Source organism: Squalius cephalus (assembly GCF_949319135.1).
Source record: "Squalius cephalus genome assembly, chromosome: 19".
In the NCBI taxonomy this organism is placed as follows: domain Eukaryota; kingdom Metazoa; phylum Chordata; class Actinopteri; order Cypriniformes; family Leuciscidae; genus Squalius; species Squalius cephalus.
In genome coordinates, this window is record NC_137140.1 from 19,974,945 (window position 1) to 20,002,866 (window position 27,922).

Here is a 27,922-nt window from a genome sequence, read left to right on the forward strand (position 1 = left end):
TGACATATTGTTCTCAGACTGACTGTAAATCTATAGAGAGACCAAGGGCCAGATTGATGAAAATCTTCAAAGAAGGAAGTTAAGAAAATTCCTTAGATAAATTCTAAGAAGGTTGTAAGAATGTTCATAACTCAAATTCTTGAACAATTAAGAAGTTCTAAAATATTTCTTTGAGAACATCTTAATTTTATTCTTAAGAAGAAAATTACAAGATTTGGTGTTAGTTGATTGAAAGGCTGGTAATGCTGAATGAAAAAACAGCTCAAAACCCTTCTTTTCGTGCTGCCTGCAGATTACCATAGTTATCATAATAAGCACGCAGACCATTTTCGTCGCAACTGGCTTGACGGGTATTAATCACTCAGCGAGTTTTTTTTTTTTTATGTGCCATGTCAAGTTAAAACAGTTATTTTAAAAGAGCCTGTCTCAGGATGCAGCGGCCTTTCCCATTCATTTGCGCTCCGTCTTTCTTGTGCTTCCTTTAGAGTGAATGAGTCCTGTATCTATATGTGCAGCCTCGATAGTTCTAGCTAGAATGAACGCATCAAGTTTTTGGAAATACAAAATAATCATATTTTTCAACTTAAGAAAAAAGATGAGAAAATAGCAGTTAAGAAGAAATATATTCTTAAGAATGTTTTCGTGAATCTGGCCCCAGGATCAAAAATATAACATAATATTCTCCCATCATTAATCTCGCTTCTAATTTCTCATTTCCTGCTGTAGATTTTGGCTCGCTTTTTGACCTGGAGCATGACCTTCCAGATGAGCTGATCAGTTCCTCAGAGCTGAGTCTAGAAAATGGAGGGGACCTTGGCCAGTTGCATGGCAGTTTGGGTAGTGGGGGCGGGGCCATTGGAGGAGTTATGTCCAGTGGCCAGGATGCAGCGGCCAAGCACAGGCAGCTCTCAGAACTCCTTCGGCACGGACCCGCACCTGCAGCACCGCAGCAGGGTGCGATGGGCAGCCCAGCAGGAGCCTCAATGGGGCTTTTTGGGAATTTGAAGGCTTCTCCGGGTACCCAAGGCATGGGGCCCCAAGGACAGCAACATCTTACCCCACAACAGGCTGCCCTTATGCAGCAGCAGCAGATGGCAGGGATGGGCAACATGAACAGGAATATGCTCGGACCTCAGAAAGGCAATGGACAGCAGCAGCAGCCAGGAGGGCCCGTACCGCAGCAGCAAAACATGCTGGGAGCACAGATGATGAACGGATCGCCCAGAATAGGACATCACAACCCGGGCATGGGCAGCAACAGTAACCTGTTAGCAGAGGCTCTTCAGCAGCAGCAGACAGTAGGAGGCCAGGGTGGACTGAGGGCACAGCAACCTGGAGCAATGAACAAGGTAATGACATCATCATAATCAACATTGACCCGAAGTGTCGCACACACCTTAAAAAAATGCTTTTAATTTAGCCATGTTGGAACTATACTGTTAATTTATTAGATATGCACAATAGATCTTTATCATGTTATTAGTATTGGGCCAATATATTTAAGACTAGGGATGCATTTTATATATCAGCCACCACCATATTGGTATTGGCTGATATATGTTCATTTTAATGTTATTGTTTTCGGTCTCTAAATCTTTTTTACTGTAAAAGAATGTTGTGAATTCTTTGTACGCCCGTGTTTTACCGCGTTGATACGAGAAGAACGCATCCACAACGGAGTTACACAGTCACGAGACTAGCACAGTCAAGTTCGCTTGTGCATTTGGAGCCTTTTGTTTTGTGCAATTTTAAGTTGAAATATGTTTATTTTGTGTGTGTGTGTATATATATATATATATATATATATATATATATATATGGGGTGTAACAGTTCACAAAATTCACGGTTCGGCAGCAATTTTATTCATAATGTCGAAATAAAACCGACGTAGCGTTACTTGAAAGCACAATGTTTCTTCCTGGTTTCCACGTCACGCCAGCGCTGTTTGAGCCGTTAATAACGGAGAAATGTGAATGCTTCTCACTAGATCTTGCAGTGATGTGTGTGTGTGTGTGTGTGTGTGTGTATATATATATATATATATGTATGAAGAGTTCAGATGCAAAAGCCTCTAAGTGCCATCTGAAATTTTCTTCTAGAATGATCATTTTTATCAAGCTCGTATATTTAAATTCAGTAATTTTACTTAAATGGCAATGAAAATGACCTATTATTGTCATTTAAATGAAATTACTGAACTTAAATATAGAAGCTTGATAAAAATGATCATTCTAGAAGAAAATTTCAGATGGCACTTAGAGGCTTTTGCATCTGAACTCTTCATATATATATATATATATATATATATATATATATATATATATATATATATATATATATATATATATATATATATATATATATATATATATATATATATATATATATGATTTCTCTCATATAGGAAGTGTTTGGTTAAGTTAATTAACACGGTAGTAAAGTGCTTACCTTGATCATCTTTAGCTAACAGTAATGAATGACGACATTAATTGCTATGATTAGGAATGTCATATTACATAACATTATGAAGAGAACACTGTTGTAATAAACGCTGTGAATTCTTTCGGTTTAGCTGCCATGTTTCAGCACGTTGTTACGGGAGGAGCGAATCCACAACAGGAATTATGCATTCTGACTAGCAAGTAACTTAGTTCAAGTTCACTTGTGAATTTGCATCATTTTGTGCAGATATAAGTTGTAATATTATGTTTATTTTTTATTAAAATCTGATTGTTCTTATATAATGTATTTCATTAAGTTAAGTAACCTGCTACCAAATCACTTCTGTTTCATTCAGCTCTTCAGCTTCAGCGCTCGCAGCTCAAACATCAATGCTGTTATTTTTAAGCAGTAATATTAATTTTAGATGTTTATTTTGCAAAAACATTGATGCATTATTAATAATAACTAGCAGTTTTTTATTTTTCTCATATTTTTTATCAACAATATGGTTTAATTAAAATAATTTCATTATTTATATGCAAGTAATGATGTCCAATAACTTGTTTGCATTAATTTATTTATTTGCAAGACAATATTTCTTTTATAAACAAAGTTGGCCATAGGAGTGTAAAATTAATTTTAAAACTTGCACTGGATCAAACTGTATTGTATATGTTTATGTTGAAGTACTTGGGACATGGCTTTTAAAGGGTAACTCTCGCCAACATGCAACCTAGGGTCTTTTTGTTAATCTACCCGAGGCAAACTTTTGTTTAAAAGCATAATTAGAATGGAAACGCCACTTTTAAGTTTGACCGTATTTTCGCTTTCGGTTAAATTGCCTTTAATTCGGTTTTATTGCCTGGGAGTGCATGGGGCACTTCTTATGATAGCATCAAAAATCGCTATTTTTAAAACACTAAGAAGGCTCGACAACATGAAACTTTGCTCAAAGTATCACCAGGGGCTCTACACATTAACTCGAGCATTGAGAACATTGTTTGTGTACACAGAGTTTACTAAAAAGAAAGATTTTGAACAACTCACTGTAGCTGTGTCCGCCGGCATTTTGACAGTCAAAAATAGTCGATCTCCAAATGCAACGTAACAGGGAGGAGAGTAAAGATGGAAAGCTCCTAAAGCTTAGTTCCATATAAATTAACGGATAATTTGTTGTTTTCTCGTTAGTGAAAATCAATATTGACCTTGTATGTGAAAAGGATGCTCATATGAGAAGCAATACTAAAATTCAGAGTCAGTTCATTCACATTTGGAGATCGACTATTTTTGACTGTCAAAATGCCGGCGGACACAGCTACAGTGAGTTGTTCAAAATCTTTCTTTTTAGTAAACTCTGTGTACACAAACAATGTTCTCAATGCTCGTGTTCATGTGTAGAGCCCCTGGTGATACTTCAAGCACAGTTTCATGTTGTCGAGCCTTCTTAGTGTTTTAAAAATAGCGATTTTTGATGCTATCATAAGAAGTGCCCCATGCACTCCCATTCAAAAGGCAATTTGACTGAAAACGAAAATACGGTCAAACTTCATAGTGGCGTTTCCATTCTAATTATGCTTTTAAACGAAAGTTTGCCTCGGGTAGATTCACCAAAATGCAACCTAGGGTCTTTTTGTTAGAGTTACCCTTTAATGGTGAGACTTTTGTTTTTGTAACCAGGCTCTCAAAAATTATTTTAAAATTTGGATTTAAATTTATTAGCCAAAATATTGGTTATAGGCTTTCAAATATCAAGAATTATCGGTATTGGCCTAAGTTTTCATATAGGTGCATCTGTACTTTTTAAGCAAAATAAAATGTATTTTTAGATTTTATTTACACAAAACACTACACAAACAAATAAAAACATCTTTATGTCACTCACATGAGATCACAGCAATTAGCAAAAGATGACAATCCGACATTGCAATCAGTTCCTGATGGACAGATCAAGTCCCTAGTTCAGGTGTATTCAAACAAAGTTCCAAGAGGTTCGGTCTCTATATTTCCTTCACAGCGGAGGTCCAGATAATACTTTTTTGGAATAATTATTCCAAAAAAAGTATTATCTGGACCTCCGCTGTGAATATATTTCCTTCTGGGCCGCAGTAGTGCTTTGTAAAAAAAAATAAAAAATAAAATCCTAAATAGTCATCAAAGATGAGGATATTGGGTGCCGAGAGCCAAAGCAGTGACATCTGAGAATTAAAAAATAGATATATTTCATCAGTTGAGCCCATCTGAAAATGTATTAAAAGGTAAGATCAAATGTTTTATCATTTAAATGCCAATGTATGGAAGAAGGCCATGTGACTGATAAAAGATAAAAGACAAAAGATGATTTTTTGCTTAAAATAAATATCTACTGAAAACATACAATCAACATAGAAAACAAAATTAAGTAGTAATTTCAAAGTTTTAATGGTCTCCCCTTGCCATCTATAAATAATTTCCCCAATTATAACATTATGATGAAATGCTCTTAACATGCTGATAAATAGTCCTAATGATAAATGTATAATGATAAATAGAAACGGTAAAATGGTTCTACAGTTGACATTTTATCTCGCATTCCGGTTGGACCAAACTGGGGTCTGGAAACGGTCAAAAGAACAATTCCTTTCAACCTATTTCAATTTTTTTTTGGCAAACAGAGCGCTGCACAATATAGGTTTACGGTAAAAAAAAAAAAGTTTGATATGATATACCTTAAATGTTTTAAGAAATTGTATTATTGTTGTTATTCTTTTGAGAAGTACATTCTTCTGTACAATAGTTATATTTCTATTATAATATATAATTTCTTCAAGTTACACCAACCTTTGTTATGGTGGGTTGTAGTTAAGACCTTTGAATTGCTTTGTGTATCTGAAGTTCATATAAAGCATCCTCATATAGAAAGACAGCACATGTTAAAACACCACAAGTGTCACGTGCACTTAATTATCACACAAAGAGCAAATACGTGCAGAACATGCATACTTCATATTTCAGTAGCGGTTTAATATTAACAGAGACTAGTTCATATCACAATTTGATTAAGTTTACAGCCCTACTCTTGAGTTATTCATTCAAATTTTGCTAAATTATGTGACCTCCATGGAAGTAACTTCCATTTGTATGACTGGATTCCGCAATTCTATCAGTGTTTTCTCTACTACTTTCATCCAGAGGTTTTTCTTTTCTTGGAAAAGTGTTGTTATCTCCCTCTGTCTGTGTGTTGCAGATGGGGATGAATGCAGGTTCAGGCCCCTATGGAGGCCCATATGGTCAGCCTGCCAGTCAGGGTCTTGGTGTTGCAGGGCTGGCCCCTCAGCTCCAGAACAAAGTAGGTCTGTCCAACAGTCCGGCCCAGTTTAACCTGGACAAGAAACCTCAGCCTATGCAGGGCATACCTGGCATGGTTTGTATTCGTTCAGAGCCTTATATGCAGACATTAGACTTGTTCCTTTTAAAGCAATCACAAGATATCTTAATGTGTGTTAATTTGGGATTTCCACAGCAGGCTTCTCCGCTTTCCCCAGCGGGCGCTGCCGGAGGCGCGGGAGCAGGCGGCATGGTGCCTAACGCCCAAGGAACTCTCGGCCCCGGATCGGGTGCATCAGCCGTGTCTGCGGCAGCGGTGGGAGGTGTTCCTCCAGCGGCCGATCCTGAAAAGCGCAAACTCATACAGCAGCAGCTGGTGCTTTTGCTCCATGCCCACAAGTGCCAGCGGAGGGAGCAGGCCAACGGGGAAGTACGGCAGTGTAACCTGCCTCACTGTCGCACCATGAAGAACGTCCTCAATCACATGACGCACTGCCAGGCTGGCAAATCTTGCCAAGGTGAGTGTTTAAACTGCACAGAACTGAAACAACGCAACACTTTTGTTTCTGTTGTTCTGCCTATTTGAACAACATGGCACTTACTAATATTGGGTTTGTGTTTTTATTGCTTTTTAGTGGCGCACTGTGCCTCTTCCAGACAGATAATCTCTCACTGGAAGAACTGCACGCGGCATGACTGCCCTGTATGTCTACCTTTGAAAAACGCAGGAGACAAGAGGAATCAACAGAGTGAGTGTTTGTATAGATTCAAAACATGCAGTTTCATACATCTCAACCCATCTCACTTTTTCAAACATAGAAAATTACTTTGTAACTTTGTAGTGTCATTGCTATTAGAATCTTTTCATTGTCCTTAATGTAGCAGATTGGACATTGCAACAGTTTTATTACTGTTTTCAAATTCCAGCTCTATGGTAACTGTCTCTTTTTTCGGTTTATTTCTGCTTTCTTTACATGGCTTCAGCTCTGCTAGGCACTGGAAGTGTGGGGTTAAGTTCTTCTTTGAGTAGTGTAACTGGTGGTTCGCCCAGTGCCCCCAATCTCAATACCCAAGGTCAGATAGACCCCAGCTCCATCGAGAGGGCTTACGCGGCCCTGGGTCTCACATACCAGGGAAACCAGGCTTCACCTCAGCCTGTCCAACAAACACAACGGGCAATGAACACCATGGGTAATGACAGAGGCTTCAGATTTTATTTGAACTATAAGTTTGGGGTCTTTTTTCAAGAAATTAATATTTCTTTATTAAGCAAGGACACATTGATCAAAAGTGAAAGTTAAGGCATTTTATAATATTACAAAAATCTGTTTCAAATAAATGCTGTGCTTTTGAACCTTCTATTCATGAAAATGTTTAGCAGCATAACCATTTTCAACATTTGATAATAAGAAATAGTTCAATCAAATCATAGTAATATTAGATTTATTTCTGAAGAATCACTTGACACTGAAGACTGGAGTAATGGCTGCTGAAAATTAAAATTGATAAATTGTGATATTATTTATTTCACAATATTACTGTATGTTTGATCAAATAATGCCTTTGTGAGCATGAGAGACTTCTTTTTAAAATATAAAATATTACCAACCTCAATTTTTTATTAGACTTGTAGTTGTGTCTCTTCTCATGACCTTTCTTGTTACAGGAGCGAATTCCATGGGAGTAAATGGGGCCGTGGGTGGTCAGTCTCAGAATCAGCAATCTAACCTTCTCCAGGATACAATGCTGCATCTGAACATGAACTCACAGAGGTAAACAAACCCTTCGGTACATCTCACGTAACTAGTCACCATTCTATCTTCTGTGTTCACAGGGTCTTAAAATCTCACAGTAACACTAATCCGCTGCAGCAGGCGTCTGTCAGTTTTAATAAGTTCATATTCAAACATAGAGTGGTCCTTATTTGTATCACCTTTCACCAGTCTGATGAATGACAATGCTGTGGGCGGTGTGGGGTGTATGCCTATGGCCAACCCAGCTGCCAGTGCTGGCATGAGGAAGAATTGGCACGAGGACATAACCCAGGATCTACGCAACCACCTGGTCCACAAACTGTAAGTTGTACACTGGTTTGAAAATTATGAAAGAAGTTACAGTAACATTTGTCTTTTTTATTAGTCACCTTTTATAGTGGGTAGATCTTTAAGATCTTTAAAACAAGTACTTAATTAGTTATTTATTCATTATAACCACCGACCAAGGCTTTTGATTAAGATTTCATTTCGGTCTCCCTTGCTTGTTGTCCTCTTTCTTCAGAGTCCAAGCCATTTTTCCCACCCCAGACCCAGCTGCACTGAAGGACCGGCGGATGGAGAATCTAGTGGCCTATGCGCGTAAAGTCGAGGGGGATATGTATGAGTCTGCTAACAGCAGGGTGAGTCTATTGTCTTGTCTGTTAATGATTTGTCTTTTATCATAATCACTGGTTTATAAGTCACTGTCACACTTCTCAGGCGGAGTATTATCACCTGCTGGCGGAGAAGATCTATAAGATCCAAAAGGAACTGGAAGAGAAGCGAAGGACACGGTTACAGAAGCAGGGCATGATGCCCACTCAGCAAGGGCCCACTGGGATTGGTCAGCCAGGGCCACCCACAGGACTGCCTACTAGTGAGTACTCGTCTACGAAAGTTGCCCCCCCCCCCATAGTGGAGCTAAAACCATAGATTTTAGTTATGAGGTGGACGTATCACAACTCCTTGAAGTAGCAGTCAACCGTTCCAGTGGAGATTACAAGAAAAATACCATTAATAACATTTTAAAAATTTAATTCACATAACCAAATTTAGTAATCAAAACCCTATGTAAGCATTCGTTGTCTATAATGAATTCAAACAGAACAGTAAATAGCTGTGTTTCCACTGTCGGGCCAAAAGCGAGTGTGCTAGTGCGTGCCAGGGCCAGTTGCGTTTCCGGGGCTTGATTGAGCTTCATCTTGGTTTCCTTGTGGTCAACGGCCAGGGGTTTTTGGCCCGCCGAATACCTTGGTCCAAAGTGGGCCCACTGGGGCTTGAGGACTGGTTTACCTCAAAAGAAGGTCAATACCACTGTTCATTTCCCATGTTATGATATCAGGCTACTAGCAACCTTCAACATTTAAAACATTTAAAACAATTTTCAGCTCAACTCACTTTCAGACACCAGCGAGTGTTTGAAATAACTTCCTTGTGATCTGATGGGGATTCTGATCACTGTGTGAGGCAGAATATATTTATATGCGATGCTAAAGGCTACTTATGCTAACCATTGCGATAATAAATACACATGTTTATGGTAAATACCAGAGACTGCTTGAAGAACGTAGACTAATCATATATGATTATAATCGTGTATTTATTTAGTTTCATGTTTTATCTGTCTCTTCCCTGTGCTTTTGTTGATACTAGACTAATGCATCCTCATTCTCATGCATCCACATCTGTTTAACTCGTATAACTCATAACTCCTGTTTTCTTCTCTGTTGATCTGACTGAAAGGATACCAGTTATAGGGAGATGGCAGGGATCGCTCAAACCTCCTCAGATCACATAATTTTGTGGAAAATTAATAGAAATGCTCACTCTTTCTAAAGAAATGTAATGTAAACATATTTTATCAATATATTTCTAAATGTGTGAGCCTTTGGACTTAAGGCCTTAATGGAGTTGTGTTGTGCATTCTTGTGATCACAAATAAATGGAAGCAGGTGCAACCAAATAGGTATGTGTTCTCTTTTTATGTGAAATGGTAAATAGCATGATTCAGAATGATTGATGTCCACTCTTGACTCAAATGAATAAATTACTTTCACTGTAACATTTTTTTATTGCAAAACATTGGTCAAATATCGATGTTGGAATCTTAAGTCTTCAAGCAAAAACCAAACTTTCGCTTCTGTCAGGTTTCAGTCAGGTGGTGAAATGGTGGGGTTGTTCTATGGAGGCATGTTAAGGGCGGATTTCAGGGAAGCGCTGTTGGAATACTGGCCCGACTGGAAAAGCAACATGATTTTGGTCTCGGTGCTTGAGGTCCAAGACTGTTGGCAAGTCATAGCCTTGGTTCACGCTGGCTCGACAGTGGAAAAGCGGCTAATGTCAAAATTGTATTAGATCTCTTCTTTTTCATGGGCTGTGTGCAGGCTTTATAATGCAGCAGGCTACTAATACCTCAAACTTCATTATAAATTAAATCTTAATAACTACAATGTTATTTTCTCCTTGCAATAAAACAAACTATAGAAAATGTGAATTATTTAGGCTACACATTTAGTTGTAGACTTTGTCGATGTTGTGACCACATTATTTAATATTTGTCACAAATAAAAACGTTTGAAATGTACATTTAATTAGAAAAAAACTTTCCAATGCTTTATTCTTTATTTTTATTAGTAGTGTTTATGATACTTAATGACAACTTAAATATAAACTTATTTGCTCTTTAACTGATGTTGAAAGACGTTGTTTATGCTGTACCATTCTTAGTGACATTTAGAAATAAGAGACATTATTTGACAGATATTATTGGCAAATAATGGCAAATTGCAACATTACGATACATTTTCTACATTCCATTAGAGACTCTGTTGCGCTGTACCACAGCTGACAAAACCTTCTGAAGGAGCTCAATGTATCTGTTGCAAGCAGTTTTTGTCAGGCGATCGCACAAGAAAGTCGCAATGGCTTGAAGAAGCTTGTCTTTAAACCTCTAAACTGTTGTTTTGTGAGTCACTCATGAAATTGAGAAGATTAACAGAATTTCAAATTTCAAAATAGATCTGTGCATTAAACAAATTGGTGTTGGGTGAATATGTTTAGTGTAGATTTAGTATAGCCTCTAATCACTGTCAACTTAGAACAAAAATGTTTAGATACATTTATCTGACGTGAGCATGTTGCATTCCTTATGTGAATGATAAATAATATATCAGTTAAATCTGTATATTTGTTTTAATAATTGTTTTAATAACTTTAATAATTTAATAATCTCAGTTAATAAGAAGCTGGAGTAGGCTACTTAGAGGTTAATCATTAAGACTAAAACGACTAAAAATGTAATAATAAATAAATAGTATTGCTTTAAATACATTAGTCAACATTTGAAGTGGATCAAAAGCTTTCATCAAAGTTATACATGAATTTTTAACAATACCCGTTCTTGTCTTAGGACAACTTTGAACTTTTTGATCCACTTCAAATGTTGACTTCTGTATAAAAAAAATAATACAAAATTTAAGATGCTAAAACTGAAATTCGGTTGAAAACCGAAAATGATCTAAAAAATAAAACTAATTTAAAGAACCAATACTATAACATTGGTTAAGTTTACTTAAAGTCTTGGAAAAGTTTTTTTAGGCTACTTATTTATTACAGGTTTGCATATAGAGTTTAGTGTTTGTATTCCTTGTGCTTTGATGCAAAATGAGGAAAACCGAATCTTATTCTTATTCTTACTGCATTTTTAAAATTTGTATTGCTAAAGAAACTGAAGTGTTGCTGCATACAATTAAAAAATATTACAACGTACTATTCAAAGCCTTTTGATTGTTTCCTACCCAAACTTCTGACCCTAATAGAACACATGTCAACAGAACAAAAAAACTGTGATTAAGTGATTTCATAGACTTTACTTGTTTATTTTTTGTTTTGCCCCTCCACCTGTAGATGGTCCTCTCTCAGATCATTCGATGGTGCGGCCTGCTGGTCCAAACCAGATGATGAACAGGACTGGTGTGTATATCTCACATAAGCACACACATATATACACTACTCACAAAAAGTTAGGGATATGCGATTTTCGGGTGAAATTTCAGAATACACCTAAAATGCAACCTTTACACATGAACTTAATTTGGCATTTCTACTTAAATGCCCTACTTTCATGATATAATATCACTGTAGCATGAACTTTTTAAATTTTCTATAAATTTCACATTTAAAACGAAAGTCAAATATCCCTAACTTTTTGTGAACCCTATATATATACTATATAACTATAGCATGGGACAAAAATATGGAATGTCAATTTATGCGCAATGTAAATGCTGACTAATAGATTATAATAGACCAATTTATGTTAATAGACCAATATATGGTAATAGACCAATATATTGCTATTCTTGTTATGGTGGAGCCTTTGCTCATTAGGCCTACATCTGCATGTTACTAGAACACACACTCATTTCAGATACTCAATGATTTTATTGTAAATTGCCCCTCTGACAGTAAAATTAAAATGTATGACTGCAAATCCATTAAAATAATTTACAACAACTGCAAACAACTAATTAATTGTGATTTTTATCGCAACATATTGTTTATTATGATGCATAAATCTCAATTTGAACAGTGAAAAGTAATATACAGACATCGTGCAACAAGAATGTGCATAGTTCTGATCTACTGTCTTAACATAATATAACTTGAACATAACTTGGTTAGTTTCTATTAATATCGAAGGCTATATGCTTAATATGTAGATCTGTTTGACACATTTTGTATCGGGGGTCCCTGCTCCTTGTCTCTATTGCCTAAGGGGTCATTGCCCTGAAAAACATTGAAGACCCCTGTTTTACTGTATTTTTTATCAAATAAAATACTTCTTTCAAAAACATTTAAAAATCTTACCGCCTCCAAATTTTTAATGGTAGTGTATATGTACATATGTATTAAGTCTCTCTTCTGCTCTGTGCTTTGCAGGCATGAATCCGTTCGGGAATCATATGGGAATGCAGTCCATGGGCCAGAGATCTACACCTCCTCCACTCAACACGACTCTTAACCAGGTTATTACTGTGACTAGAAATGATAGCTTTTGTACTTTTGTTATTTATTACTCCATAGTAGTTCCGTGGAAGATTGTTTTTAAGTGTGCACAAAATATTTCTTCTAAATGCTGAATGTTTTGACTGTTTCAGGGAAGCATGGGCACTGGGAGGATGCCACAATCGAATGTTGCACAGATGCAAAATCAGTACATGCAACCTGGACAGTTTCAAGGTTCAAGTCCTGTTCTTGGTCCTGGATCTGTTGACATGGCACACCAAGGAAATGATGGCGCTATGACTCAAGTAAGAGAGTATAGATTTTGTCTGAATTGTATTACTTTGACTTCATCCTATCTGTAATAATAATCATGTTTTTAATGTACCATCAAATTATGAATTCTTATTGCTATCTGTTGTTTATTTTTTGTATACATGTGATACTGGTTTTTGTCATTAAACGTTCTAGAGCTTTAATGCATCATGTATGATATGCATCTCTTTTTCATTTGACAGCAGGGGCAAATGCCTTCTTTATCATCTTTACCAGTCGGCAGTCCTTTAGCCCAGCCTGGGTCTGCTGGAGGGGCAGGCAGCGGGTCCTCGGGTCCCAACAGCATAAGTGGGGTTCCTCCAGCATCCACCCCAACACAGTCCATCAACCTCCCCCACTGCCCGCCCGTCCACCAGAATTCTCCTTCCCCAGCACATAGTCGTACACCCACGCCCACTCCACGCTCCCAGACACCCCAGCCCCATACACCCGGCCTACCCCAGTTAGCCCCGACCGGCAGTCAGCAGCAGTTACATCCGTCCAGCAGTTCTGACAATGCCATGCAACCACAGCAGCAGACATTAGGAGGAACTCCTCCCGCTGCTTCTCAAAGTGGCCTCTCCACACCAAATGCCAGCCAGCATCCCCGCACTCCAGTGAGTACTATTGCTCTGTATACAACAAAAATATAAATGCACACGTAGAATGGTCCTAAATGTGAACGCACAACCAATGTGAACGCACAGATGTTCCTATGAGCGATTTATAAACCATGATCCATATTTCAATATTACAATATTCTAGAATACATCCCGCTTTATAAATTGCAGTTCATCTTCAATTCAAAAGCGACGTGAACGTGCATCAACTCCACGTATATGTATATACACATGTTGTTAATTTACTCATAGAATAAATAATAATAATAATGCATATTGTTATTGTCTAATCATCTTTACATTTTAATAAACATTGGATTATTTTAATTACTCAAATATATGAGCACAAAAAGTCTGTACACATGCTCTTCAGTTGGTGTATGCAAAGAACATTTTCACGTCACTTTTTGCCTGTTATAAATCCTAATTTGTTCCTCACTTTTGACAGGATGAGATCCATGGATTTTAGGATCAAATCCAATTACATGTAAATTTAAAAATCTAAAATCTAAAAAAGGTTTCAAAGATGTTCTTATTAATGCTGATCATATTTATTTAGACTGTATTGCGTTTTCACTTGTGGTCTTAGATTTTGGATCCTTAATTACACTTAATTTAACTGTATTTAACTAACTATAACTATACACTTAACTATATACTTAATTACCTTTTTGACTGTTTTTGTCTTTTCTTTTTTCAGTTGTCTCATAAGGGTTCTCTGCCAGTGGACGGCCAGGCTGCTACCCCTGCCTCCGTCAGCAGTGCAGATGGATCATTTCAGCAGGGTCCTTCACACTCCACAACCCCCTTTGAGCCCAAGGTGGAGGTCAAGCAGGAGGAGGATGAGGATGAGGATGAGGATGAAGAAGCCATGGTGGGAGGAAGAACTGGAAAGCAGGAAGACATTAAATCTGAGGAAAAGCCTGAGGTAAGATCCAGAAGTTGTATTTTCAGTAAATTGGAATTAAAGTCTGAATGGTGTTGATTATCTGACAGTCAGACATGTTGTTATTAGTAACAGGGCTCAACAATAACGGAACAGAAAAAAAAGATGAGAAAGAAAACATGTGTAATAGTATATTGTATCCGTGCATTTTGGTCTTAAAGTAACAGCAGCCTAATATTCCAGCTGCTGTCTGTCATTAATGTTAATCAAACAAAAGACAAAGAGAAAACCACTCACTGATCTTGACTAAACAACTTTTATAGCTTTAATAAGGATTAATCTATATTTAAGTTATACTGTGAAGACTATGTAATGTTATTTTACATTTGATTATTCAATTTCTGTACCTGAATATTGTTAGACTTACCTGAAAAACTTAAAGCACGGTTTATTTCACTTGTATCTTTGTTCTGTTGTATTTATTTGAGCTGTTGCTTGTAATTGGTTTATATGTTTTTATTTTATTACTGAATACTCATTTGTCTTCAACAACCCTCTACAATGTGAGTAAATCACTTGCATATAAGACCAAATTTCACATTAGGCAAATTAAAAATGTCTTTAATTATCAAATGGCTTGTAAATTGTACGATTTAACTCACCTGTGATTGAGTTAGAGGCAAAAAAACATTTAGCGCCGATATAATTTCATTGCCTGCTGAGCTTTATTTCTTAGCAGAGATTGCCCTCTGTCTATTTATCTTACACACACACTCAACGTGAGAGAAAGTGAGGCTTTTACACATGCCACGTAAAGCGAATTGACGCGCTAGATCTAAATGCAGGGCTCAACAATAAGGACTGCCCGATGGCCAGGAGTTGACGAAACTGTCACTGCACAGATTGGCCCAGTGTGCGTCATCATGAAAGTTTATCATTTGCAAAAAAAATGTAAGCCTTGCCAAATTAAACATTCAAGCACAAGAAGACACGAAAGAGAACTCAGTTCGAGAAGTTTTGTGCGCACATTCGAAGCAGGTATCCAGAAAGCCGTGTCTGACTGCACTCGACTACTGAATTGAGTTCTCTTTCGCGTCTTCTTGTGCTTGGATGGACAATTTTGTCTTAAGTGAACGTAAATGTTGAGAAAGACAACGCATGTGTAACAGAATCAGTAAATTGGATCTGTACATTATGCCTAATATTCCTACTTTTGTCTGTGTTTTTAATGTTAATCAAACAACAAAATACTTTGTATCTGTTCTCTATTGTGTTTGTGCTATTGCTTGTAGTTTGATTATTTGTTCTTATTTCATTACAGACTGTTTACTTGTCTTTACTGTACTTTTTGTGTTATATTCATATAGAATTGTTTCATTTGCATTGTTGCATTCCTTGTAAAAAGTCTGGCGAGTAAAATAAAAAATGAACTAGCCATTGGTGACTCGAGCTTCAGTGTGTCCGTAGAGGGTTGTTCAATAATATTTGAACTTTATATTAGTTAGGCTAGTAGTTTTCTCTGGGGTATCGAAATTGGAATCAATTGAGAATTGTGAAATGTCACCAGTTTCTAACATTTTTGGTGGCTTATATATTAGAATACAGTGTTACAATGGTCAAAACAACATTATTTCTTTTGGTGGAGCAAGTAAAAATTTAAAAAAAAATCATTGGACCCTGTAGACGATCTTAAAATCATTCCATGTGAATTGACTGCTTTCTTTTATCAGATAAAGAAAGAGGAGCCATTGGGTGATGGTGTGCCAATGGAGACATCTTCCACTGCAGCCGGGGAGGACAAAAAGCCAGAGTTAAAGACTGAGCTTAAAGAAGAGGAAGAGGGTTCAGGGTCCACAGTTACCCACAGTTCACCTTCTGGAGTCCCCAACAAAAAGAAAAGTATGATCAGACTCCACTTGGGTATTTTAGCTGCTAGGGTTGGCTTCAGTACAAAACCAACTGCTGGTTCTTTGATAATGATACTATTGAATAAAAATATAATAGGCAACAATTTAACAGCCATGCAACATATTTAATGAATCTCACACATCAATGAATACGTTTTACTGTCTATTTGACTACAGATGAATTTGATGCTTGTGCTTAAATTGCTGCCATCACCAATGACTGAAATGTCAAACAGGGCAAATTTTTTAGCCAGTTGAAGTATTTTCTTGTGTGCCACAGGTTAGGTACCTCTGGATTACACTGAATAGCATAAATATTCACTGTTGTGTTTTTGTCAAAGAATTTAATGTAATAATTATTATTGATGTAATAATTCTGTGTATCTTGCTTGCTTTTTCATCAGTTTTTAAACCTGAAGAGCTGAGGCAAGCCCTGATGCCCACACTGGAGTCTCTTTACCGCCAGGACCCCGAGTCTCTGCCCTTCCGCCAGCCTGTGGACCCTTTAGTGCTGGGAATACCAGTACGTGTGCTGTCTGGTGCTCAGCCACCTTAATATAATGCTAAAATTGGGAATGTTCATAATTTTTCGATATCAAATACATTTTCTAAGTATTAAGGTCATTCTCTCATTTATGTAAATGTACAATTCTACGGAACTGATATTTAACGTTGTCACTTTTGGCAAATCACAGGACTATTTTGACATTGTGAAGAATCCTATGGACTTGTCTACTATAAAACGGAAGCTCGACACGGGCCAGTACCAAGAACCGTGGCAGTACGTGGATGACATCTGGCTCATGTTTAACAACGCCTGGCTGTATAACCGCAAGACATCACGAGTCTACAAGTACTGCTCTAAGCTGGCGGAAGTGTTCGAGCAGGAGATCGACCCGGTCATGCAGAGCCTTGGCTACTGTTGTGGGAGAAAGGTAAAACAGAGGGTGCAAGAGTGTTTGCTCACTTTAAATTGTCCTTCTAATATGATGCCTGTTTTATAAATCAATACTTTCCGTTGAGCTAACCAAATTAGCTTTCTCATCCAAAGAGTTAGTCTTAATATGGGATTTTGTGTCATAGCACAGATCAAGTACATTTTGATATGAAAGACCTGAAGTCATTCAGTGTTCTCTGCATTTTCACCATGTTCACCAAATGTTTTTTGTTTTCTCTCACAGTTTGAGTTTTCTCCCCAAACTCTGTGCTGCTATGGGAAGCAGCTATGCACTATACCACGAGATGCTGCTTACTTTAGTTATCAGAACAGGTAAGGAACTTACGACCGAGGCCAACATCAACGGACACGCAAGCATATATATCTGAACGACCCATGTTATGATTATTTATAACATTTGCATGTGAAATGGCTGTTTTTCCACTGTACCTGGCCACATAAAATGAACTGACTCGCACCACGGTTGATAAGAGTGTCGTCTTATCCCACCTTTTCCACCAATCAGTCCTTTGCCATTGTAAAATGCTATGTGTGTGAAAAGACCTGGCATTTTAAAGTGTGCTCCTTTTCTGCTACATATAGTCATTAAAATGTTTTAAAGGGATGGTCAGGGCTGTACATGAACTTTTTTTTGTTTTTTGCACATAGAACTGGTGCTACAGAGGTTGCAAGTTTTGTAACACAGGCTACGCAATTGCAGCATAAAACGTCTGCCACAAGTAGTGCAGTTTATCACTTAAACAAGCATGTGACTAAGGACATTAATGTTCTATACATGGCACACAAAATACAAACCTTAACCAGAAATATTTTCATACACAAATAATATTATTATTGTAATTTTATTTTACTCCACTTATAATTTGTCAAAAGTTTCTTGAATCGTCATAGTACATAGAAAATTTGTATGTTAAAAATTTATATTTCATGATATGACCACTTTTTCATGAATTTTACAATGTGTACGACTTGACACTGATCAGTGTAACCATGACATAAAAGGAGTAATTCTTATCTTTTGAAAGAGCACCTTTAAAATGCCTGTTTGCTTGACATTGTGGCTACGGTCTTTTTGTTCATGTTTAATGTGCTCATGTGTCCATAAGTCACAACACCCTTCGCAACTGATTCTGCTCCAGTTTTGCTATAATGGTTTTCTCATTATACATGTAAATGCTAATCTGTGCTTTGCTTTGGCTTTCTGCTTGTCTGTTATTGTCTCCCTCCTTATCCATTCATTTCTGTCTTGTCTAATGTTTTTCTTTGTCAACCCTTTTCCTCTCCCCTGTACTTTGCCATTTGTTGTGTCCGCTATCGCCTGCTTTCATCTGACCAATCATCTGCACCTAAACCCCTCCCTGCTCAAAACCCCTGCTCAAAAATCCTGCATCATGATTGGCTCCTCTGGCGATGACCCTGTCCTGCGCTCCCCCTTTGGCCTGCCTGCCCTGCCTTGTCCTGCACTGATTGGTGGCTACCTCCTCGTTGCCTCTCTGTGATTGGCTGTGGTGTTGGCGCATGGTGTAGTTCACCAAAATATGGGCTTCTTGCTGACAGGTACCACTTCTGCGAAAAGTGTTTCAATGAGATCCAGGGTGAGACTGTGTCCTTGGGAGATGACCCATCCCAACCTCAAACGTAAGCGTCTCCTCTTTCACACCATATTTAATTAGAGTTTTATTACAGTATGATCTTTTTTTTTTTCTTTTCTTTTCAGCTGTACAACAAGAAAACAAGTTTGTCTAGCCTGTCTAGTGTTTGCAGTATCAAGACCCCCCACCCATATTACGTTTGATTGTATAGAGATCTAAAATTAGTAGATTTTAGTAAGGCTTAAAAAAAAGTTGTGATATCAATGTCACTTTAAAGTTACCTAGAGTTAAAATATATTACTGATTGATAAAAATCTGTCAGTGACAGATCATTAAAATTTTTAAAGTAACTTATTATCTGCATTCAACTACACAAGTAAAAAGGACAAGCATTTAATCCATTGAATGTGTCCAGAATCTGTCCCTTGCCCACCCCAGAATGTGGATGTATCCATCCAAACATAAAAATCAGGTGTAAATGCACTCAGAATGCATTATGTAGTAAAGTGCCACCCGATTGCGATCTGAACACCGAAAATGTTTGTGAATTGCCTTGTAAAGGGGGCCTTTAGAGTTAATGTAACAAAACTTCAGTGGAAATTAATTCAGTCAACAAAAATAAATCTCAAACTTGTTATTGAGATTTTGAAGCTGTTTTTTTGAAGACCGTAAATGCACCCTTTGAGTCTTTTCATATTGCATATTTTGTTTTAATTGTGCTAAAATATGCATATATTTCTAGATCGATCAACAAGGATCAGTTTGAAAAGAAGAAAAATGACACACTCGACCCTGAGCTGTAAGTCGATATAACCTTTAATTTAAAGTTTTGTGATCTCAGCAAAATTGTCAGGATTAATACTTTTTTTTTTCTCTCTCTCTCTCTCTCTCTCTGCAGATTTGTGGAATGTATGGATTGTGGTCGGAAGATGCATCAGATCTGTGTTTTGCACCATGACACTATATGGCCATTAGGGTGAGTTTTCTGCACTGAAATTGAATACAACTGACTGTGGATTTTGAAAGGCATTTCTAACACCAACATGTGTCCTACCGTTTTCTCTTTTCCCTTGTTTAGCTTTGTATGTGATGGTTGTCTGAAGAAGTCTAACAAGACCCGTAAAGAGAATAAATATGCTGCTAAAAGTATGTGGTTCCATTTCAGTGTTTTATTAAATTGTAGAAGTTGTCAAATCTTCTCCATGTATTTTCTTCTCACTGATAATCTAACTAGTAATGACATTTAAACAACTTTTTTTTTTCAGGGCTTCCACATACCAAACTAGGCATGTACTTGGAAACACGGGTTAATGACTTTCTGAAGCGACATAATCACCCAGAGTCTGGTGAAGTTACTGTTCGTGTTGTTCATGTCTCGGACAAAGTGGTGGAAGTCAAGCCAGGCATGAAGTCTAGGTCAGACAGGATGATTAAGAACAGACACTGGTTTAATACAACACGTTTATGTTGTAAATGTAACATCATACATGTGGACATTTCAAGAATAGTTACTTCAATACACATTTTGTCATTTATATTCTTGCCGTGAAGCCTCATTTGTTTACTCTGATTTATAATGTAATATACCTCCCATGCAGACTTTTAGCATTGCTTGTTTGTCTGCTTGGATTCCTTTTCACAGGTTTGTGGATAGTGGAGAGATGTCAGAGTCTTTCCCATACAGAACGAAAGCTTTATTTGCATTTGAGGATGTTGATGGTGTTGATGTCTGCTTTTTTGGGATGCACGTGCAAGAGTATGGCTCAGATTGTCCACACCCTAATCAAAGGTCAGGCATATGTAATTGCTTTTCTTATTATTTGATGGGCCTGTTTTTATTTCCTGCTAAACTTTTTCTTACTTTTTTCTTATCCTCAATCCTCTAGACGAGTTTACATATCCTACCTGGACAGTGTCCACTTCTTTCAGCCACGCTGTCTGAGAACAGGCGTGTACCATGAGATTCTTATAGGATATCTGGAGTATGTCAGAAAACAAGGGTAAGATGATACTCCCCTGTCCTACTTTTTCAGCAGTATTTTTACTTTAATAGATGTTCACTATTTTTGCCTTCTGAAATTTTGAATTAAACCTTTTTGGATTTTGTTTTTCTTAGGTTTACCACAGGACACATCTGGGCTTGCCCTCCTAGTGAAGGAGATGATTACATCTTCCACTGTCACCCTGCAGACCAGAAGATACCCAAGCCCAAGCGGTTGCAGGAGTGGTATAAAAAGATGCTGGATAAAGCTGTAGCAGAGCGCATCGTGCATGACTATAAGGTACAATTTAAACATTGTGTTCTTGTAAAATATTTCCATTTTTTTCAGTATACCGTATATTTTCAGTATACATTATTTAATTTTTAAAAAAATTTTTTACAGGACATCTTCAAACAGGCAACAGAGGATCGTCTCACCAGCGCCAAAGAACTGCCCTATTTTGAGGGTGATTTCTGGCCCAATGTGCTTGAAGAGAGTATAAAAGAACTGGAGCAAGAAGAGGAGGAAAGGAAGAGGGAGGAGAACAGCACGTCCAATGAGAGTGTTGATGTTAGTCTTTAAGCTCTTACTCATCTCAGGTTTTGTTAGCTTCTAAAAGTGCTTTTTTCACACAACCCTTTCACACAACAAAACTCCTCTGTTTTTCCAGACAACAAAAGGTGACAGCAAAAATGCCAAGAAAAAGAACAACAAGAAGACGAGCAAGAACAAGAGCAGTTTAAGCCGAGCCAACAAAAAGAAGCCGGGGATGCCAAATGTGTCCAATGACCTTTCACAGAAACTCTATGCCACAATGGAAAAGCACAAAGAGGTATGAGGAAGACTAATGCCTGATTTCAGCTTTTTTCCCCCTTCACTATGATTTAGTTTAATCAAGGTACATGGTCAAACATTTAGCATTTGTCAAGTTTGGTGGCATCCTAATCAGTTTCTTTTGTACAATGTTCAACATATTTCATATTTTTTCACATTTCATATTTCATATACATTTTTTTTTAATCCAAATTTTTTTTTTCTCCAAGGTGTTCTTTGTTATCCGGCTGAGTGCAGCACCCAATTCCAATGCTCTCCTGCCCATTGTTGACACTGATCCTTTGATGGCGTGTGATTTGATGGATGGTCGTGATGCCTTCCTAACACTTGCACGGGATAAACACCTGGAGTTTTCTTCAATGCGGCGCTCAAAATGGAGCACTATGTGCATGCTGGTTGAACTGCACAACCAGAGCCAGGACCGCTTTGTGTATACCTGCAATGTGTGCAAGCACCATGTTGAAACTCGTTTCCATTGCACTGTGTGTGAGGTGAGGACTATAGAATGGGAGGAGTGGGAAGATAGTAATTATTTACGATGTGATCTTATACCATTTTTATTTGTTGTATGTGTAAAGCTTATATGGCATGAGGAGATAACCAGTTTTACTCAGGAAAGACTGAATTTTTTTGCATTATCCTGAATTACTCAAAACTTGTGCCAGGAAAAGCAGTGTCTGGTCACCACAATTATATAAATAATCAGTCGTACTTAATGCTGGTAAATGATGTCCTTTTGTACAGTACACAATAATAACTTTGCCATTTAATGATTTTTTTAATTTCTCCACAGGACTTTGATCTCTGCATCACTTGCTACAATACAAAAGGTCACGAGCACAAGATGGAGAAACTGGGCTTAGGGTTGGACGACGAAAGCAACAGTCAGGCTGCTTCCTCAACGCAGAATCCTGGAGACTCACGGCGTCTCAGTATTCAGCGGTGCATCCAGTCTCTAGTGCATGCTTGCCAGTGCCGCAATGCCAACTGCTCACTTCCATCTTGTCAGAAAATGAAACGTGTAGTTCAACATACCAAAGGCTGCAAGCGCAAAACCAATGGTGGTTGTCCTATTTGCAAGCAGCTCATCGCACTCTGTTGTTACCATGCAAAACACTGCCAAGAGAACAAGTGTCCTGTGCCATTCTGCCTCAACATCAAGCAGAAACTGCGACAACAACAGCTCCAGCACAGACTACAGCAGGCCCAGATGGTGCGTAGAAGAATGGCCAGCATGCAAAGGACAGGCCAGCAGCTTCCTGGAGGCAATGGTGGGCTGCCATCTCCTGGGAACAGTAGTACTACTGGTCCGAGCACACCAACACCAAGCAGTCAGCCTCCTACCCCACAGACGCCCACTCAGCTATGCCAGCCTCCAGCAACTCAACCTGGGGTTGGAGGTGTTCCATCAAAGCAGCAACAGCAGTTAGCAGGGATGGGCCATCAGTACCAGCAAATGCCTGGTAGTGGTGGGATGATGAACTCCCCGCAACAGCCCATGATCCCGCAGCAGCAGCAGCAGCAAACATCAGTTCAGCATCTTCAGCATGCCAACAACCTTCCTCCATATGTGCAAAGACCTCCAGGCTCCTCTCCACTTTCTCAGTCAATGGGAAAGCCAGGAATGGTGCCAGGCGGCTTCCCTCAACAGCAACAGTCGAGCCTAGGGCAGCCTGTGTTGCCGCAACATCAGCAACCTGGCCCTCCACCTGCTGCAGTTGAAATTGCCATGAAAATTCAACGAGTCGCAGAGACACAACGGCAAATGGCTCAGCAAAAGATCCTGCAAAGAAACCAAGCTCCTGGCATGATGCCTCCACATGGCCTGCATCAGGGTCCCCAGACACAAAGCCAGATGGGCATGAACCTTCCTGCAGCTGCAATGGTTGGACCTCAGGGAATTCCATCCCAGACACAAGCAGCAGTGGCACGAACTCACATGGATCAGCAGCAGGGAATGATTACAACAGGCATGCAGCAGCACCAGACAGGAACTCAGACTCAGCTCCCTCAAGTCCAGTTGCAGCAGGCCCAGCAAGGAGCACCCCAACTTCAGGGGACGCCACAGCAGCCGTGGACTGGTCCTGGCATGCCTCCTCAGCAGAGACCTGGGGTAATGAACCAAATGGGTCTGCAAGGAATGGTTGCACCTCAACAACAGCAGGCAGTTGTTCAACAGCAGCAACAAGGGCATTCAGGTCTAATGGGTATGATGAGTGGCCAAGGAGGGGCCGCACTTGCAGGTGCTGGCCCTGGAAGTCACTCTCAGGCTGCCTTAATGGAACTCGTAAAAACCTTAAGGTTACCCAACTCTCCCCATCAACAACAGCAAGTCCTGAATATACTACGTTCAAACCCTCAGCTCATGGCAACCTTTATCAGGCAACGAGTTCCTAGGTACCTTGGTCGAGGAGGGCCTGGAGCAGGAGGTGTGGGTGTACCAGGAGGACCTGGTGGAGGTCCAGGAATTATCGATGGCCAGCAAATGAATGCAAATCCCGGGGCAGTTCAAGGAAGTATGCATATGGCACAAGGAAATAGCATGCCAATGAATCAGCTTCAGCAGCAGCAGCAGCAGCAGCAACTTCAACAGCGGTCTATGATGAGTGGAAATTTGCAGCAACAACAGCAAATGGCAGCGTTACAACAGCAGCAGCAACAGCAGCAGCAGCAGCAGCAACAGCAACAACAACAACAACAACAACAACAACAACAACAACAACAACAACAACAAGGTGTTATTCCCAATCAGGGTGCCAACATGTCTAACATCTCCCCCCAGTTCAGAGAAATGATGAGGCGGCAACTGCAGCAGCAACAACTGCAACAGCAGCAACAACAACTGCAGCAGCAACAACTGCAACAGCAGCAGCAACAGCAACAGCAACATATGGCAAACCATGCACAGTTTCAGCATCCTCAACCACCCCAGCAGCAGGGTTATCTTGGCCAGTCTGGAATGCCCCCACAGCAGCCTGGTCAACCTCAGCCTGGCAGTCTCCAACAGCAGCAGGGAGGGACCCAGCCTGGGACCCAGCAAAACTACTCTGGGTCTGTGTCCCATCAGCAAGTTGCAGCTGCTTTGCAACAGAGACTGCAGCATCAGCAACTCCAGATGCAGCAGCAGCAGCAGCAGCAGCAGCAGAGTGCTATGGCAGGACTTCAAGGTCCTGATGGTGGTCCTGGAGGCGGTGGTTCCCTCCAGCAGCAACCGATGCAATCCGCTCCCATGGGTTCACAACCTCCGGCCATGCTTCAGCAAGCTTTGCAGCAACGGCTCCTTCAGCAGCAACAGTCACACCTAGGAGGAGGATCTCCTGCTCAACACAATCCCATGAGCCCTCAGCAGCCCCAGCAACAGATGTCCCAGTCTCCCCATTTGCAGGGCCAGCAGTTGCCTAATTCCCTTAGCAACCAAGTCCGCTCACCCCAGCCGTCACCTCGGCCCCAGTCACAGCCCCCAAACTCTAGTCCATCTCCTCGCTTGCAGCCTCAGCCATCACCACATCACATCTCGCCCCAGACCCAGACCGGGTCGCCTCACCCAGGTCACCATCCTCAGCATCACAGTGGCATGTCTGCTGTGCACCCTCCACAGCAACAACCGCTGACATCCCAACAGCAGCAACAGGCTAATGCGATGGACCAGGGCTCATTTGGAGCAGACCAGAGTGCCATGCTTTCACAGCTAGGTGGGATGGGAGCCTTGCATGGGCAAGGGACAAATGACATGATGACAAATAACCAAGATATGGGGTCGAACATGAATCACTCGTTAGATTTGATGTAATGTTGCAGAGCTCAAAGAACTGTCCTGATTGCCAGAGTTTGGTAGCAGATCTAGGATTTACAAAGGCTGTCATCGATAGTATTATTATTACTATTATTATTATTATTATTTAATATTTTTCTTATGTAATTGAAAAGAACTGAACTTCCTATGGGAGATACTACATGTGCAAGTCAACAAATTAAGTTAAATGAATGGTAAGTTATTGCTGTTAATATATAAAAATATATAAATATATTTTTTGCCAATTGTGTTCAAAGGGTTTTGGGTTAAGGGATGGGAAATATTTCCTCTTGGTATATGACCAGAAATATTTTTGGGGTGAAGAAGTCTGCCTTTTTTTATAGATATTTTTTAAGATTTTAAAAGTGGCATGAAATTAAAAAGCAAAATGCGTAAACAAAATTGACTATTTTGTTTTCTTTTTCCTCTAAATAGTCAAAAATGTCATCGGTTTTGGAGAATATTAGAATTATTCTCACAAATGTAATGATTATGATGGCATTGGTAATAACTGTTATTTATTACTCAGCTCTTTTGGTTGGATAATAGATATTTTCTTGTTCTTTTGTTTTGGACAGTTGATGGCATATGCTATTTGAATCTCCTACAATTCTTGAAGAGTATATTTTTGTTAGTGATAGAACCTGACTATAAATGGATGAATTTATATTCTTATTTTTTATTTTTATTTTTATTTTCTTTGCGCTTTTGAGGGGTGGTTGGGGCTTAAATTAAGTTTTGATAGTGTTTGGGAAACGATAATGTGTTTTCTGATGGCTTGTTGCATGGGAAATATCTGTCCTCCTATGCATGTCGCAGTTTTCCCACCTTCATACACCCTGTCCCATGAATGTTTTCACTATGCCCTCCTCCTCAGTAATGGAACCTGATTGACACTACAGGTGTGCGTAGGACAGTGCAGTGATCTCTACTGAGAAGACCAAATGCTGATAAGGGATTATGGATTTTGCAAATAATCACCTTGAACTATCCTCTTCCATCGACTCAAAGTCCTCTTTTTTCTCCCCGTCTCTCCAGTAAGGAATTGTTGTTCTGACTCTTCGCGCATCTCTAGTGTTCCTGAACTTTGGGATTTAAGTGATCTCCTTAATGTATAAAGAAAATTCTGAACTGAAAATAAATGACTGAAAATGAAATGTCTTTGTAAAAATATATATATATATATATATATGTGTGAATGGAGGTAAATGGACAGATGTTTCTTCTTGATTCAAGATGCTTTGAGCTGAAGAACTATGGGCAGCTTACACTTAACCTGTGAGATTTTTATACATAAATGGAGCTCAAATCAGACAAGCACCAATGCGCCTTTGTATGTGTACTTCGTTACAAGGATTTCATTAGTGTGTATTAAACCAACACTGTCTGTCATATCTTCATCCTGTGCACAAATACAGAAAGGAAGAGACAAATAGTTTTAGATAAGGAAGTGGATGGTCTTTTTGATGGTATATGACAATAACCTATAAATGAATTGTTTTCTCTTGGTTAAAGGGGTGCTGGATGATTACACAACAGAGGCAATACGGCGTTAAGACTTATTTTATAAAAATGAGGAGAACAATATTTGTTTTATAAATATAGTTATATAGATATATTTAATTTTATTTTTGAGAATAAAAAACTTGAAGCTAATTCAAGAGTTGATATTGAATTACACTTTTTCAAAGATATTGATGATGCAACATGACACTGCTGTTATACCATATACATCCCTCTTTGGGAATAATGAGTAATATGGCATTTTGAGGAAATGTCTTGTGAGTGCGTATAGAAGTATACAGATTATGATTCACTGTACAAACCATGGCAATTTGCTTTGATCTGTAAGTTTATTTTTGTTATTCTTTTCTAAAACGGACTGGAAAACCAATCAAATAGTTTTATGGATCCTAGTTTTGACCACTTTTCTCTTGCTAACACTTTGGTGCTTGCTGAGAGGAGCAAAAACTGTTGCTCTGATTTCAGTAGTTTTACTGTTTGTTTGTTTGTTTGGTTGGTTGGCTGGCTGTTCTTTTTTAAATTTATTATGGTGGTCAGACGTTTTGCCAATTATTTAATTGTACATTAAAATATGTTTGCACCATTCAAAAATAATTGGCTTTTGGTGTGGTGTAATTCTTACATTGTAGAAGTGGAGCTAAAACAATGTCAAACCAAGATGGCTTGAAACAAAATGTATCAATCCACAGTACCACGCATTGATGATTAAATATAAAAAAAGCATTTGTAATTGATGATACAGTAACACCAAAGTTTTATTTATGACATCATAATACTAGGTTTTCCATTTTAAAGTGCAAATACTCTGAATAGCAAAAAGCAACCACGAACATTTGGCACAGACAGTTTATCAAATGTATACAGGTCACATGAAGTCAGATATTAAACAGTTGAGCTTCCAGAGATGGACATTCATAGAGGCTAAATATACATTCACCTCAATATAGAAAAATGTCTTCAGGTCTCAGTTATCATCTTAGACTAAAATAACACCAAAGATTCATACT

The 27,922-nt window shown here is 38.7% G+C and overlaps 1 protein-coding gene across 7 annotated transcripts in view; it reads left to right on the forward strand.

Moving 5' to 3' along the window:
* Positions 1 to 25,478, forward strand: part of ep300a (EP300 lysine acetyltransferase a) — a 29,519-nt gene extending 4,041 nt beyond the window's left edge. Inside the window, exons 2-31 of one of the 7 annotated variants that reach the window (XM_079850498.1) lie at positions 727 to 1,349; positions 5,667 to 5,843; positions 5,943 to 6,264; positions 6,382 to 6,495; positions 6,731 to 6,937; positions 7,413 to 7,518; positions 7,690 to 7,821; positions 8,024 to 8,141; positions 8,221 to 8,377; positions 11,407 to 11,472; positions 12,442 to 12,527; positions 12,660 to 12,812; positions 13,023 to 13,436; positions 14,140 to 14,367; positions 16,056 to 16,224; positions 16,637 to 16,755; positions 16,928 to 17,167; positions 17,414 to 17,502; positions 18,718 to 18,828; positions 19,525 to 19,581; positions 19,681 to 19,758; positions 19,861 to 19,928; positions 20,048 to 20,198; positions 20,425 to 20,571; positions 20,669 to 20,782; positions 20,899 to 21,064; positions 21,167 to 21,334; positions 21,435 to 21,596; positions 21,808 to 22,089; positions 22,392 to 25,478. In XM_079850498.1, the coding sequence (XP_079706624.1) occupies positions 727 to 1,349; positions 5,667 to 5,843; positions 5,943 to 6,264; positions 6,382 to 6,495; positions 6,731 to 6,937; positions 7,413 to 7,518; positions 7,690 to 7,821; positions 8,024 to 8,141; positions 8,221 to 8,377; positions 11,407 to 11,472; positions 12,442 to 12,527; positions 12,660 to 12,812; positions 13,023 to 13,436; positions 14,140 to 14,367; positions 16,056 to 16,224; positions 16,637 to 16,755; positions 16,928 to 17,167; positions 17,414 to 17,502; positions 18,718 to 18,828; positions 19,525 to 19,581; positions 19,681 to 19,758; positions 19,861 to 19,928; positions 20,048 to 20,198; positions 20,425 to 20,571; positions 20,669 to 20,782; positions 20,899 to 21,064; positions 21,167 to 21,334; positions 21,435 to 21,596; positions 21,808 to 22,089; positions 22,392 to 25,388 (8,021 nt within the window). In that variant the 3' untranslated portion in view covers positions 25,389 to 25,478. Of the gene's footprint in view, positions 1 to 726; positions 1,350 to 5,666; positions 5,844 to 5,942; positions 6,265 to 6,381; positions 6,496 to 6,730; positions 6,938 to 7,412; positions 7,519 to 7,689; positions 7,822 to 8,023; positions 8,142 to 8,220; positions 8,378 to 11,391; positions 11,473 to 12,441; positions 12,528 to 12,659; positions 12,813 to 13,022; positions 13,437 to 14,139; positions 14,368 to 16,055; positions 16,225 to 16,636; positions 16,756 to 16,927; positions 17,168 to 17,413; positions 17,503 to 18,717; positions 18,829 to 19,524; positions 19,582 to 19,680; positions 19,759 to 19,860; positions 19,929 to 20,047; positions 20,199 to 20,424; positions 20,572 to 20,668; positions 20,783 to 20,898; positions 21,065 to 21,166; positions 21,335 to 21,434; positions 21,597 to 21,807; positions 22,090 to 22,391 lie in introns of all 7 variants that reach the window. The other 6 variants (XM_079850501.1, XM_079850496.1, XM_079850500.1 and 3 more) reach the window with 6 other exon arrangements.
* Positions 25,479 to 27,922: the final 2,444 nt, after the last annotated feature.